The 16,012-nt window shown below is 47.0% G+C and overlaps 1 protein-coding gene across 1 annotated transcript; it reads left to right on the top strand.

The window, feature by feature from the left end:
* Window positions 1-2,481: 2,481 nt before the first annotated feature.
* On the top strand, window positions 2,482-13,984 carry tspan1 (tetraspanin 1). The gene is made up of 7 exons (XM_086225467.1): window positions 2,482-2,538; window positions 5,463-5,669; window positions 6,679-6,753; window positions 12,296-12,394; window positions 12,699-12,842; window positions 13,185-13,268; window positions 13,842-13,984. Exons 1-7 carry the CDS (start codon window positions 2,482-2,484, stop codon window positions 13,899-13,901), a joined length of 726 nt encoding a protein of 241 aa, XP_086081593.1. The 3' UTR covers window positions 13,902-13,984.
* The last annotated feature ends 2,028 nt before the right edge of the window (window positions 13,985-16,012 follow it).

Consider the following 16,012-nt stretch of genomic DNA (forward strand, 5'->3'; position numbering starts at 1 on the left):
CCGTCACCGCTTTCATCATGGCTGGTGAAAAAGCACCCATCTAATCATTTCTTTTTGGCTGGTGAGCGTGTGTATGTGTGTGTATGTGTGTGTGTGTGTGAGTGAGTGTGTGTGAGTGTGTGAGCGTGGGCGTGCACAAGGGCAGATATTATTAACGGTGTAACGGCTAACGAAGCCTGACAGGTGCTCCTCTCGGCGAGATTAAGGAGCGGTGGGTTAATGACGGTGTGGCTGAGATTGTCATAACTCACAATGAGACCAGTGAGGTGATATTACTGGGAGACTTCAACTGGCACAACTCCCCAACAAGGTGGCCCTGCACGGCTGCTGGGCTTCTGATGAGATGTTTTTTTCTGCAGCTCAGAGAAAAACGAGCCCCGACTGAAGAGGAATCTTCTGAGAGGTGAAGACAAAGGAAATGTGCTGCTGCATGAAGCCACCAAGCGCTGGTGCGAGGACGAAGGAATCATCAACACGCCGACAAAAGACGCAGCAGCAACCATTAAAACAACTCGCTTTTGAATTGAGAGAAGTAAAGTTTTGACAAAGACCCTTCAGAGGGAGAGTTCACTTGTTTTTCAAGGACAAAGAGCACATTCCTTCAGCGGGACAAAAACAAGGCTGCGGATCGCTACTTCCCTCTAGTGGTGAGGATGGACGACGACAGGAGCCTGAGGAACAATGAAGGAAGGGACAAACAAAAGAGAGCAGCAGCCAAACATGCAGCTGAACGCAAACAGAGTGACGGGTGCAAAGTGCTGCAGCGTGGTTTGATTTTTACAGCAGTGATGCTGTTTTTATGAGCTCTAATTAGTAATAAAGGTTGCGTTTTATGTTCCATCCCAGTGAGCTGCCGTTGTTTTAACTATGAGGCGCCTTTCAGACATCATTCCTTTAATGGCTGATCATAAACAGACACTCAAGTTATAAAACTTCTGTGTAATCAAGTTCTCACATTTAATGTTGAGTGCAGTAATTAGGGTTCAAAACCCAAAGGGCGAGAACGCTGATGGTTTGTTATTGTTTTAGATGCTCGTGAGCTGGAAATCATGAAACTTTGCTTGACAACAGGAGATCTTGTGCACATTAGAACTACGGCGGCGGCGCTGTAACATGAACCCGCCGCTCACGCCGCCGGAGCCCGACGAGCTCGACAAGGAAGCCAAAACAAAAGTTGATTGATGTTTTTCTGTTGTTGTTGTTGTTGCCAATTTGGACGAAGTGAAAAACAGTAATATGCTGCAAATGAGGAATACAGCCTGTAGGGACCGAGATACACGGTTCTGTTTGAACACTGGGGGGCTCCCGCCTCCACCAGCACTCCCAGTACCTCCCCACGCTGGTCTTGATTAAAGCCACAGGCAGCGATGAGCTGACCCTCAACAACGTGTGTGTGTGTGTGTGTGGGGGGGGGCCTGCCCATATTTGGAGCTTACAAGACGGAGCCGACTGCTGCTGCTCTGTGGTTCCAGTGCTGTTCAATCTGTCCACAAAAGTGGTGCTGAATTCAGCTAGTAGCGCCCCCTGGTGGCAACAGGAAATATAATTCTTGTGGATTCACCAGATCATTTCGTACCATCTTTGATGAGTCTTGAAGACACCTACAAGCAGAGTTGAAGTCATAGTGCCACCTGGTGGTTACAGGAAGTAAGCCAGATGGAGCCAATGTCACATGACACCGCCCCACGCAAGGGGGTGCAGCGGTCCACACCTCCGCTTGTTTCACGTCAGCTCTGGCTCGCAGCTCTCAGGGAGCAAACGCAGGTGTTGATGAAACTCCTTCAGAGGCCCTGAGCGTTTCGCCCTCCCTCAGTCTGACAGCTCCATTGTGGCTGAGAAACTGAAGACAGCGTCCCTTCTCACCTCAAATCCAAACAAAGTTGATCCGGCGTTGTAAATCTGTGTCGCTGTGCACCTGCAGGGTTAGAGCTGCCACCTGAGCCGCTCCACCTCCGTCTACCTGTCCAGGAACAACAGCCACCTGCTGTCACCGGGATCCCTGAGACCACACCCAGACCACCGCCGCCCCACCAGTCAGTCTCGGGACCGTAGGCTCTCCCTTCACTGACAACCAGACCTTGACACACCTGCACCTGTCTGCTCTCCCGTCAACACCTGAGCTGAAGAGACCCGCGTCTTCTTGCCGTTTTATTTGATCTGAAGCAGATTTGCTCGACTCTGGATGAATAAAACACTCAACGGTGAGATGTGAGCCTGGAGGAACCGCGCGAGCGCCACTCGCTCACATTAACACACATCTTTATTGTTTCTCACAGCTGTGTTATCATTAAGCTTCGTTGTCAGCTGTGTAATTTCACAGGGACGTGGGCTGGATGTAATTGTGTGTGTGTGTGTGTGTGTGTGTGTGTGTGTGTGTGTGTGTGTGTGTGTGTGTGTGTGTGCTCATGTGAGATAGAAGGTCTCGGCTGATGAAAGAGGAAATGCTACGATTCATCTTCTCCTTTTTTATTACAGATTAAAATGGGCTGCTTCACATTCGTCAAATTGATGATGGTCTTGTTCAACTTGCTTATCTTCGTGAGTACACTGTGATTGCACACATATATGGATATATGGGGGGGGGGGGGTCCTTTATGGATCTGTACATGAGAAGTCTTAAAAGCAAAGACAAACAAAAGCTTTCAACACAAAATGTCAAAAATCATTTCGCGGCTCCCTTCAGCGCTCAGCACCTCGGCTCAGGGAGCCAGCAGACCTCAGCCTCGCACCTTCTCCTCCGCCGGAGCAGTTTTCATCTCATTAACTTCAACAGCTCCGACATCTCTGGCTTAATGTCGTTAACTAATGTGGCTTGTGAAATGGAGAGAAACTTTGGCGTGGGTAAGCTGGATTTCTCCCGCCGAACGGAGCCCACCTGGACTGTCACAGATGAACCTGCAAGCGTACGTCATCATTTTCCTCCCATTTCCTGCCTGATCGCTGCTGCTGCAGGAGAAATGTGGCGCAGCGGCTCTGAAAGTCACTCTGATTACCAGCACGTCCTTTAGAAATGTGAGCCGGCCGAGCAGAAGGATGAAACGACTCTCTCCAGGTCATAAAGACGCCCATTTACTGCAGAACACGTGTTTTTTTTGTTTTTTGGTCCCTTCAGCTGCTTTCCAAGTTCAGTGTTGCACCGTCATGACTTTCTCAGAGGAGTGTCGGATTGGAGATCACCTGTACAAATAAAGGTTAAATAAAATGAAAAAACTCTTCAGTCAATGACCCTGTGTCACAATAACCCTGACCTTTGACCTCAGCAGTTTTCAGGCCATCCTTGTGTCTCAGTGGACATTTGAGCCACATTTGAATTAGACTTTCCAGGATTCCCTTGAGGCGTTCCAGCGATGATGCGCTGATGAAATAAAAAAGGTCGTACGGACAAACAACCCAAAGCAAACGATGAAAGAACTCCAGCTGCCTCAATTGATGACATTGATTATTGATTGTTGCCACGTTCACCAACAGATGTTCCTGAGGTTACTGTTGTGAATGCACGTTAGAACTTGAACACCCGACGATGAGAAACGATCAGACTCGGTCAGGTGACTTCAGACGGTCACCAGAAAACTTTTGAACCCCAGAACTTTTTTGTAAAAAGGCGCAATACTTGCTCATATCGATTGTTCTCTCTGTTCGAAGTGATTTCCAGTCCAAAGGAAACACGAGCTGCTGCTAACTCAGCTGAGCGGTGATGTCAGAACCGTCATCGCGCTGTACGTTCAGCTCCAAGGTCGGCGGCCGGGACTTAATCACTTTGTCTGCTCGACCCAGGATTATGGGTTTTACACTCAACCCATGTCTCTTGCAAAGAGAACCAATTCCATTTCACCTGGCCTGGATAGACCAGTTCTATATCTGTACCCCCCGGAGGCCTTGGCCCCTATTCAACCCCCTGACCCTAATCAGCTGCATTTCCCATCTACAGGCTGACGCTGCCTCTTCTTCCCCTTCCATACTTTTAAAACCTAATTTTCTGGAGTCCTTTTGCCGTGAGGGTGTTCAACCCCCCCTTCACATCCAGCATCACCGGAATCAGCCGTTCTTAAAGCGTGCCAGGTGTAATTACACCTGCCGAGGGATGATGGCGGCAGACACTGACTTAGATTGGAATATGGTTGTCGTATCTCATTTAGCGCTCGCTGCAATGAAGGCAGGGAGAGGGCTGAGGAGACGGGGATAGAGAGCCCCCGGTGAAAGGTGGGGAGAGTCAAAAATAGACAAAGCACAGAAAGGGAGGGGCCGATTCCCATGTGGGAGACGTCAGCTCCTGACAGGAGACGTGGAGCTTCGCGGGTCCGATGGCGAGCGCTGGGGCCCCTGACTGCTCCGACTCTGATGGAGCCTGACAGACAATATCAGGTTTCAAACATGGTTTCTGTAGAAGAGATGAAGAAGAAATCACTCTGTACGAGGAGCTGAGGGCGAAGGGAGGAGGAGGAGGAGGAGGATAATAGGAGGAAGAGGAGGTCAGGAGCGGAGGGGTGAGGAGGGAGAGATAGCGGGGACGACAGCGAGAGATCAGGTGATTTCCAGGCTGTAACGTGAAACATGAATTCCTTTGTTGGCAGCAGGTTCCTCCAGTTTGAGTGGATACGAACCTCCCCAGGGCTTCCAGACAGGAAGTTGAATCAAACTCCATTTTCAAATGGTCATTCCATTTCCTGCCACGCCACCTTCGTTTCAGGCGGGAGTTAAGTTGACTCAAATTTTCCATTCTGCATTTTTCTAATTTTCTGACGCTGTTTACTGTGAGTGGAAACACACACACACACACTGTTGATGTGTGTGAGTGCGTGTGCGTGAGTGCGTGTGCGTGTGTGTGTGTGTGTGTGTGTGTGTGTGTGTGTGTGTGTGTGTGTGTGAGTGTGTTAGAGTTTCAAAGGTTAATCAATGCGTAGAAACTAACAGCACTGTAATATCTGCACCCCCTCCATGTTTCAGTAATTCTGAGCAGCAAAGCTGAAACACTTCCGACCGGAGAGGATGGGAAGCGCGTCTCCTCCACTCCTTAATCCCTCAGCTCGGCTGGATTTATCCACCAGCGCAGGAGGACCCCTAAATGGATTTCTGGCCCGCCCGTTATGCTGGTGCGACACGAGTGGCGAGATAAAGGCAGTCATGGAAGAGGCCAGTCATTTCATTTAGAGGGGTAAAAAGGGGCCAAGTTGCTGCTTGGCCTCGATTCATAATGGGAAGCCTGAGGCGGCGGCTCTGGGAAGGGAGGGAAGGATATTGAGGTGTCATGGAGTCACCGGGAGGCGGGAGGGGTTAGTGATGTAAGATGGCCTCTCATTTCCCAAACCAATTACCCCCTCGAGAGCTGTTGACTTGACCCCGTCGGAACGACTGCCAGCCAACACTAGATTGGTGTTTTACTGGTCGTTGCGGTCTCAGCAGCTGCGTGTGCTCTGGACCGGCGCCCTCATGTATGTTCCTGGTGCTCTTGGATCCTCCCGCAGCTCGGCGGCCTGACCCTGCTGGCCATGGGGATCTGGGTGAGCGTGGACGGCGGCTCCTTCCTCCAGCTCCTGGGACCCTTCTCCAGTCAGGGCATGCAGTTCGTCAACGTGGGCTTCTTTTGCATCGCCATCGGGGCGGTCCTGGTGCTGCTGGGGCTCCTGGGCTGCTGTGGGGCCCACAAGGAGAGCAAGTGTCTGCTGCTCACAGTAGGTGCATCAGACCCCACCTGTGTGTGCTGTGCTTTTATTTAAAGGAACATGTCAACTCTCTTCAGGTCTAGAGACCCAGTTAGACGCTAGTTAGCTTAGCACAATGCATGGTCCTCCATATCGATCAATGTTTGGCCCAAGTGAGCCCCAAAGAAGTCAGAGGCAGTTCCCCTGCCAACACTCCTCGTCTCCCCGGTCCCAAGTCTGATAAAAATAAACGCACTCCGGCTCCTCAACACCGCCACCTCCCTCCTCGTCTGCCGCTCCAGCGGTGAATGTCACTCCCATTAACGGAGGGATTAACGACCTCTCAGTCCGTTGCAGCGAGTCTCGTTTCGCCTGTAGATTCGCCAACATGTCTACGTTGTCCTGAAGGGATGACGCTGTGGTTCAACAGGACTCTGACGAGAGGACAGAAGACAGAAGTAATAGATTACTTTTGTGCTCTTAACATGGTGTAGTAAGCACTAGTTAGGCTAAATAGTCGTCTATCCACGGGGTCTGATGACATCATGATGATCAATCAGGTGTCCAGGAAGCTATGACTGTACCTCGGAATGCAAACATTCAACTAAGGTACAGACACTGCAACATTGTACTTAAGTAAAAATACTTTTTTTACATTCCACACCTGCAGGAGGTACCGTTTTCTGTCAAACCAGAAACTTGAAGCGATGATCTGATCCATCAAACTCCACCAGTCCGATGAAACTGATCTGAGTGGGAGTAAAAGCATCATTTAGCTAATAATCAATACTCGATCTATCCACTAACTGATAACTGTGATTGTTTCAGTCTCCCAGAGGTGACGCTGCTTGGACAGGATTGCTCCTGCGCTACAATTAAAGTGTTAAATTCTGGTTTTGGTATTTTAATATTTCTAAACATTTTAAGGTTCAGGCCAAGTTAACAAGCAGCTGAATCACGAGTCCACCTGTCTGGTGCGTTGACCTTTGAACCCGTGAGGTTAAACTGTTACTATCACGACTTCCTTCCTCTCTTGCAGTTCTTCTCCATCATCCTCATCATCTTCATCGCTGAAGTGGCAGCTGCCGTCGTGGCTCTGGCCTACTCTTCATTCGTAAGTTCTCCACTTCACCTCTTCCTCCATTTTTAATTGACTCCCTCCGTCCTCTCATCCTCCTGACTCCCCCCCCCCCCCCCGCCCCCCACACCCGATTTTATCTCCATGTAAATTCTCCATCATCGCAGCAGCCATCATTGAATTACTGGCTTTATGTCCGCTTCACTACATTCGGCTACTTAATGACTCTGGGATCGCCGGCGGCTGTGTGCGCTGTCTCTCACTTTGAGCAATTTATTACTCTGGAATATTGAAGCTAAAGCATTTTATATGCAAAACAGCCTATTTACATATGTGTCTCCCTCGCTCTCTCTCTCTCTCTCTCTCTCTCTCTCTCTCTCTCTCACACACACACATACACACACACACACACACACACGGTCCATTTCCATTTAGTGGCACATATAATAATTACAAGGATTTCAAATGAGCTATGTGAAAGGAGGCTAGTGAGCACTGGGATCCTGATAAAGAAAGTGGAGAGTGGAGATTTCTATTCAACTGGGGTAAGCGGGCTAGTCTCAGATAATCTCAACCAGTTTCAGTTTGTCTCAGCTAATCTCAGCTAGTCTCAGCTAATCTCAACCAGTTTCAGTTTGTCTCAGCTAATCTCAGCTAGTCTCAGCTAATCTCAACCAGTTTCAGTTTGTCTCAGCTAATCTCAGCTAGTCTCAGCTAATCTCAACCAGTTTCAGTTTGTCTCAGATAATCTCAGCTAGTCTCAGCTAATCTCAACCAGTTTCAGTTTGTCTCAGCTAATCTCAGCTAGTCTCAGCTAATCTCAACCAGTTTCAGTTTGTCTCAGCTAATCTCAGCTAGTCTCAGCTAATCTCAACTAGTTTCAGTTTGTCTCAGCTAATCTCAGCTAGTCTCAGATAATCTCAGCCAGTTTCAGTTTGTCTCAGCTAATCTCAGCTAGTCTCAGCTAATCTCAGCCAGTTTCAGTTTGTCTCAATTTATCTCAGCAAGTCTCAACTAATCTCAGCCAGTTTCAGTTTGTCTCAGCTAGTCTCAGCTAATCTCAGACAGTTTCAGTTTGTCTCAGCTAGTCTCAGCTAATCTCAGACAGTTTCAGTTTGTCTCAGCTAGTCTCAGCCAGTTTCAGTTTGTCTCAATTTATCTCAGCAAATCTCAGCTAATCTCAGCCAGTTTCAGTTTGTCTCAGCTAATCTCAGCTAATCTCAACCAGTTTCAGTTTGTCTCAACTAATCTCAGTTTGTCTCGACTAGTCTCAGCTAATCTCTTGTGGTCTCGAGATGTACAGCAGTTAGTTTAGTTTAGTTGTAATTACAGGCATCTATTTGAGGTAACAGAGCAGCTTTAAACTGATGAAAGTTAGCATTGTTGAATTTTCCCTCGCCTACAATTCAAAGGCCTTTGATAATTTATAGTTTTGTTCTACCATATAAAACACGTCAGTAAACATGTCAGTAAACACATCAGTAAACATGTCAGTGAACACATCCCTGGTGAATATTGAAGTGTTTATTTTTCTTTAAAATGGTGGTTGCTAACATGCGGCTGAAAGACTTTACACCAAGAGCAGTGTGTGACGCTCATAGTTCATTCATAGCTGCAGACTGGAGGGGGAGGAGCCTGAGCCAAGGAGGAACCCGTTACATTTAGGTCAGAGGAGTCACAGCGCCACCTGGTGGCAACAGGAAGTTACATGGTCACACTTTAATGTTCTGCTCCTGGTGGACCAGATCATTTTATACGTGGTCGAACCTCCTTTAGAACCTGGTGACATGTTACTGTGAAGACTGAGAGGTTACCGTGGCGAGGAGGTGGCCATGTTTGATATCTGACCCTAGAACAGGAAATTGTAGTAACTGGAGTCACATGGTCAGCTCTCTGATGAGTCATAGCTCCACCTGGTGGTTATGACGTCACAATAACGCATCGTCCAAATATTCCACGTTTCTGGTAAGATGGTGAAATCTTCTTTTGCAAGCAGATTCCTTTCAAACGATGGCGGGAAACTTAAAATGCCCGACAGTAAGTGTCAGCGCACTCCACCAATCTGACGGACTTGAGGATTGTGGGTAATGTAGTCACTCCTGGGAGGCTTCCCCAGGAGCAGACGCAACCTGCTGACTGGTGCGTCGCCCTCACAGGGTTGCTACTTCAACTGGTCAACTCTTCTGCGGTGGACTCTATAAAATTGGCCAATAAGGAGGCGCTTCCTCTGCTCATGTTAGTGATGGTGATGATGCTGATGATGATGAAGGTTTCCTTAGTCCCGATTGCAGGTTCTCTCACACAAAGAAGCTGAACGGCTGTGTTCCTGTGTTGCGTGTCCTTGGAGGAGCCGCCGTCCTCCTGATATAAATCTATCCCATCTCTCACCTGTCATTTGAGAGCGCGGAGCCGAGCGAGGCGAGCGGAGGAAGTGGGAAGTGAGACACCACCAGCGGGCGAGCGAGCCAGAGCAAGAGAGCTAGAGAGAGAGCGAGAGAGAGAGAGCAGGAGAGAGAGGGATCTGAGCTATTGTCCAGAGCTCAGGGAAATGCGAGCTATAACTCAGAGGTTTGTCTCCTTTAAGGAGATCCCAGATATGATTCTGAGTCAATCTGAGGCGCCGTTTGTTAGTCGCAGCATCATCTGTTCAAACACGGAGGACATGATCATCTCCATGACGGATATGAGTGTGAGAGCAGCTGTCCATCTCCTGCGCTGATAAGACCCAGTAAACAAAACAGGAGCAGGGTAATGAATATGGGCAATGCATACATCTAATATGCATATATATAAGTAAGAGACAGACGCCGAGACAATGATGGGAAACGATAAATAAAGCTCCGATCTATTGTCTTCAACTTATCCGCATCATAAATCTGCCTGTGGGCCTCCGCGCGTCCGCAGCTCATCTAACCAAAGAGCCAATAACCTTCAGGTGGTCGAAATAACGGAGATTTAATAAGCGACTCCGGCGGGCATTATGAGAGGCCGCCTGCGGTCACGGTTGTTCTTCCTCCTGCCAGGGGTGGGGAAGTGACCGGGGAGGGGATTCATTACCGCCACTGATATGGACTCCACCACGCATTAAAGAAATAGATGTGATGTGACATTTAATAGATCACGCCGCCACTCGTGTTCACTAAAGGAATGAATTCTAAAAACACCATCCAATACTGATCACTGTTGGCTTTAATTTCTCATCATCGGCAGGAGGAAGGATCACTTTCGGTGAGCAATTGAAGCTGATTAGCTCCAATTAATTGCTTTAACGCTGCACCCATCGATACACGTGTAGTGAGCAAGGCGTCACAGGCAGCAACAGAAAACACACCTGAGAACTGGGGTTTAACCTCAGCAAATTAATCTCATGCAGGAAACATCCTTGAGTTGCTGATTCTCATGGAAGATCCCGAGCTAAGAGGCTAAGGAGCTACTAGCACCAGGATGAGAAGCCGTGTCCACCTCAGTCCTCTGGGCAACAACGTGGATCACAACAGGATGAGGTCTGACATCCCCCTGCTGGGCAGAGGGATGTCACATTAACGGAGGGTTGCACCTGAAGTCTGAAGGCTCAGCGGGAGAGAGTCTCTCGTTCGCTGGCTTTATTCTCCCGTATGGCAGCGTGTGGTCACGGGTCCCACTGGCGCGGACGTGTCTCAGCGACCCAGAAACAACCGTGTGTGTCCTCCGGCCTTCCACGTCCTCAGCAGGTTCCCCTGCATGTCATAATGAGCCTTTCGCGTCTTGTTTTGCCTCTTAAGAGCAATTAGCTGCTGACGAGTCTCGTAACAAAGTATCAATAATTATTCCAGAGATCAATAAGACATGAAGCAGAAGATGTTCATCACCAGGAGTACCTGTTCAATCCTGTATCGATAGATGTGTTATCGCTGCACTGTGTGTGTGTGTGCGTGTGTGTGTGTGTGTGTGTGTGTCAGCTCAGGCTTTGTACTGCCTGTTCACCGTGTGTGTGAGTTTGTATTGCCCTGTATCAGTGTGTGTGTGTGTGTGTGTTTAACGGGATGTGGCGAGGCGCGGCCCCGAGTGACATTGATGAATTAGCCGGCTGGTAATAACCCTCTCTGATCTCAGCCGCTCTCCAGCTTCTTGGGGGGCACTTTTAATTGTGGCATGTATCCCAGCATCCCCTCAGGCACCCCCCACACCACCCTCCCAATGTACACACACACACGCACACACACACACTTGTAGGCAGACACATACAGTAGAAGAAAACACACACACATACACACACACTTCATCAAATGGGTCTTTGTGTGACTGTACGCGATGGGATTATTAATCAAAATGGAAAAAACAGACCTGGTGGAGGGGGGATGCTAACCTGTGTGTGTGTGTGTGTGTGTGTGTGTGTGTGTGTGTGTGTGTGTGTGTGTGCGTGCGCGCACGTGTGTGTGTGAGTGAAGGAATTCCTCAACAACAAAAGACTGCTGCCTTTATTCTTTTGGATAAACAGGAATATCAGAGCAAACGTGTCCAGGCCGAGGCCATCAGGAGCATCAATATATATGTAAATGTCACCATTTAGCATCATAAAGGGTCGAGGAAGAGGATGGGATAAGAGGATGGAGTGAGAGGACGGAGGGAGAGGATGGAGGGAGAGGACGAGCTAACACCTCGGCCTGGTTTTGATTTATTCTGGGTTCTATCAGGTGCTGGGCTGTTTATTTCCCAGGTGCTTTGTGCGGGAGAAGATTTATTTAATTTCTGATGAATAGGTGACTCCCGGAGAATTACCTCTCCTGCCCGGGAAATCAGATGCAGTGTTTTATTTCCAATGTGTGTGTGTGTGTGTGTATCAGTGGGACATAGTTGGACTTTGTCAAATCTCTAGAATGCAGCTCCTACAATGACAGCCCTCCCACCACTATGGATAGCCTGCTGCTCAGTTGGAGATGTTGACAGAGGGACGATCATGAAGAGCGTCGCTAATCAGGAAAACTACAAATTACCCATAGCAACCTGAGGTCCGCTAATAACAAGACTGTAGAGGTCGTGGAGGTCATTAAAGGTCATCAGGGGGAAAACAGAAGAAGTCTGAAGCTTTGTGGTGGTGACCCTGAAGTCATGTGACCCTGGTGTAGCTCCTTCATAGGCTAACGTTAGCTTAGCACTGCTAACCGTACCATCCAGGGTTCCAGCATCATCAGAGGGTTCATCAGTGAAGATGATCTTGATGAACTGAACCTGGAAGATCATCAACTTCTGTTCACCAGAGCTGATTTACTGGTTCAATCACCACAATCACATGGAGCGATCCTAACCTGACACGAGCACTTCCTGGTGGATCTTTACGTGAATCAGATTGTTGTTAATGAATCGATGTTCCTTGTCAGCAGGTCACACGTTCTGTTTATTTCAGGACTTTCTTGGGATGAAAGAAACCTGGACGCTCTAGTTCGGTGGGACTGCTCAGGCTGAATTTACACATCCAGAACATTTTTTGGTTCACTTATAAACGTTTGGTACTGTCGTAACTCATCGGTGTATTTGTGTGTGTGTCCTTGACATGAGACACGTTCTAACAGCATGTGTGTGTCACGTGTGTTGTCATCAGGCTGAGGGGATCCTCAAAGCCTGGGCCACTCCGGCTCTACAAAACGAGTACGGCAATAATCCCGTGGTCACCAAGATCTGGAACGCCACCATGACCGAGGTTTGTGCTCTCACAGCCAAAACAAGTTTACAAGCAAAACTTCTAGTTACTTTCACTGGTTTGAGTGACATTGTGTGCAGTTTTAATAGAATACTACAAAAAAAAAACATTTCTACTGTGTAGAATTTAAATTTAAACTTGTTTATAACGTATCACGGTTGAAAGGTTATTTACCAGTACCTTCACAACGATTTAGCTGGATAAACACTTGATCACTGTTGTGTCCTCACCAGAGGGAAGGCAGCTTGGGTTGATTTTGCTCACAGAATTGAGCGTTGATGGTGTGGGTTTTCCTGCGTTCCAGCTGAAGTGCTGTGGTTTCACCAACTACACGGACTTTGTGGACTCAGAGTTTGAGAAAGAGAATGGAGGCAGCCTGCCGCCGAGTTGCTGCTGGACCAACATCGCCCCCTGCAGCCCTGAAGAAGCAGAGCGCAGCCACGTCCAGGTGACCATCTATACACGCTTCTGAGACGACTTTGAGGTAGTTTGTAGTATCTGGACAAGCAAGTACTTCATAATTCACTCCTCTGTTGTAGTGGCAGTTTCCCAGTTTTGACCCAGAGTTGATGTCTGCTGCTTGTTGAACACCACATGCTCAACGCATCACTAAAACAAAGCGTTTAACTTGATGCCCGGAGACGTTAACATGACGATGCTCTGTTGGCTTTCGCTGCCTTCACTTGCATCACGTTAGTGGGAGTTTGCTGTGAGGTGCTACTGATGGTCGCTGCCTCTGGACTCAACTGCACTGATACCTGATGCTGATATTCCAACTCCTGGTTCTCAGGGCTGTTTCGAACACATCCTGGAGGCCCTCAAAGAGCACGCCAACATCGTGGGAGGCATCGCCGCGGGGATATCTGTCCTGGAGGTATGGAGACATGGTTCCTCCTCTACGTCCTACCGAGAAGAATTCAAGAACGTAAACTGGAAGCTTGTTTTAGAAGTGTCAGGAATATTTCTCTAATAATCACGTGGCCTCTGGGGTGGATTATTAGATGAAATCACACATAAAATATAAACACGCACTGACAGATTGACTAATGACGTAATTTGACCAGGAGCTGAACAATTCTACTCAGTGAGATTTGAAATCTTTGGCTCCCAACATGCAAGTTAGCCTATTAGCACCTGAGGAAAAACTACAGGAGGGGAGGCTAAATGTCGCACCACAAACTCAGCCGATGGTAAACCAGCAAAGACGAATCAGTCAGAAATGTTCTCTGCAGTAACGACTGATGTCTCTCATCATCTCTCAGCAGCAGTAGAGGCTGAAAACACTGTTATTTTTAATATTAATATTATAATTACGTGTCCAGTTTAGCGAGTAAATCTGATCAATACGTCAGCCAAATCACGTATTTTGCCTTGTCAGTCGGTGAGTTGAGCTCCAGAAATGTTTCCTGGCTACTGTGACATCACGTGTTTGATCTTCTGCTCTTAGATCGCCGCCATGATCGTGTCCATGTACTTGTACTGTCATCTGGACAACAGAACCAGCTGAGATGCCGTTGGGAGGAACGCACCAGCACAACGCAGAGCTGTGTATCAGTAATATCTAGAGTATGTATGTATCCGGATCTTAGCTTTTTCTTTCAGGGTAATTTACAATGAAACCCCGTCTGTAAATGAGCTCCTGCAAGTTGTAAATACACCAAATTCTAATAAAATATTTAGCGCACAGAAGTGGTTTATTACATTTCTTTTCTGTGTCCACTGATGATTCGACTCTTTCTCGTTGTTCTTACAGTTTGAAATATCTTTTAATTTTATTATTTATATTATCTGTGAAATGATGGAGAATCAATACTGACCAGCGGAGCAAAATGTGTAAATACAGGAAGAAAAAAACTGCATGTGACGTTTCCATCGACTTTGTTTCTTCATCAGGCACCTGAGCGACGCGTCAGGTTAACAAGTGACCTGGCAGACGCAGGTCTGGTATTTAAAGCTGAACCTGCTTCATGATTAACAATAGCCACACACACCTTAGCACAGCCACACACACATTAGGACATTCCACTGACTTCTCTTCAAGTGGGCAGAATAATACTAATCCCAAACCTAATCTTTTTTTTTTTTTTATACTTTATGTTTATTTTGTTTTAGTAAAACAGAACATACAGGTCACAGGTCAAGGTTAATACGCTACGTTTTACACATTCTGAGTACAATGTCATGTCAGGGGTTACTTTAAAGGAGCAAGAAAATAAAATAAAATATATGTAGCATCAGTTTTATGTTGTGTCCATATTCATATATTTAAACCATTTACACCAGTTTCTTTGATATGCATCTATACAATGTCTCAGAGAAAAGGTGAGCTTTTCCATATCACATATTTCTTTAACAACTGAAATCCACTCTCCTTTCGTTGGTGGTTCTTTATTGAGCCATTTCTTAGTGATTGTTTTTTTACAAGATACAAGCAGTATTTTAAGAAGGTATTTGTCATGAGCATTAAGAGAAGGTGAAATATTACCTAAATATATAGGACTGAAATTGTCTTCAATTTCAAAACCCAGTATTGCTTTTATTTCTTTTACTATCTCTAGCCAGTATGGTTGGATTGATGGGCAGCTCCAAAATATATGAAAGTGATCAGCTGATGGGTTGTGACAAAGTCTCCAACAATATCCAGTTTCTGGCCTGCCGCTCTGTCTAAACTTGCTTCTTGGAGTAATGAAAAATCTGATAATATTCTTCCATGCAAATTCTCTCCACTGGCCAGAGCTGGAAGTGCTGGATTGTATTTTACATACATTTAATCATTCTTCTGCTGTTAAGACCATGTTTGACTCCTTTTCCCATGCAGTTTTAATACCCAAACCTAATCTTAACCTAAACTCAAGCTCAAACTCAAACATGATTTTAACCAGGAACTCAGAAATGTTGCATCAAGATGGTCTTTGGGCCACATGAGGACTCAAGGTCCTGATAAGGCCCTGTTTGTACCAGAGTCCCCACTAGGTAACAAACCCAGGTGTGCACACACACACACAGCATATGAAAACCCCTTATTTCTGACTGACAGACACAAATGACAAGGTTTGCAGCTGGAGCAGGAGCTGGTGTGTGTAAAAGCAAATGAAGCCCGACCTTGAGTCAGTTAACAGCAGCTTCTTCAGCTTCAGTCGGTCGTGGGGGAAATGAGACGAGGGACACCATCATCAGCCTGACAGACTCACATACCTGCCAAACACGTGCTGGTTTCCTGTTCATGAAGAGCAGAGACCTCCTCCAGATTTCCACCAGACCTCCAGGAATCCCCACCTTATAGATGAACTAAAATGGTTTATATGAAACAAAACATTTCAGAATTTTACCTCACAAACTGACCAGAAAGACCAGCAGAGAAACATCAGCTTGGTCCAACACACGTAAAACAAAAAATAAATTAAAAAAAATCCTCATAATAATGATATGAAACATACTGAAAACCTTCATACGTTGGCCAGTTTTTACCTCAGAAAAAAACCAACTGTAGGGCTCAGTTTTGGGTGGAGCTGTGGGACGGCTCTGATTCTCACTGAGCAGGAAGCTCCCCAAGGTTGAAGACAAAGTGAAACACGACACAAAACTTTCTCATCTTCCTCTCTGACTCTGCTGCACAGC

The sequence above is a fragment of the Aulostomus chinensis genome, chromosome 14, assembly GCF_037954235.1.
Source record: "Aulostomus chinensis isolate RoL2024-O1b breed Wild chromosome 14, RoL_Achi_v1.0, whole genome shotgun sequence".
Taxonomy (NCBI): domain Eukaryota; kingdom Metazoa; phylum Chordata; class Actinopteri; order Syngnathiformes; family Aulostomidae; genus Aulostomus; species Aulostomus chinensis.

Coding starts and splice junctions, on each gene's coding strand:
- tspan1 (XM_086225467.1), top strand. CDS start 2,482: ATGGGCTGCTTCACATTCGTCAAATTGATGATGGTCTTGTTCAACTTG. Junction 5,670..6,678: donor GCAAGTGTCTGCTGCTCACA/GTAGGTGCATCA, acceptor CCTCTCTTGCAG/TTCTTCTCCATCATCCTCAT. Junction 13,269..13,841: donor CGGGGATATCTGTCCTGGAG/GTATGGAGACAT, acceptor TTCTGCTCTTAG/ATCGCCGCCATGATCGTGTC.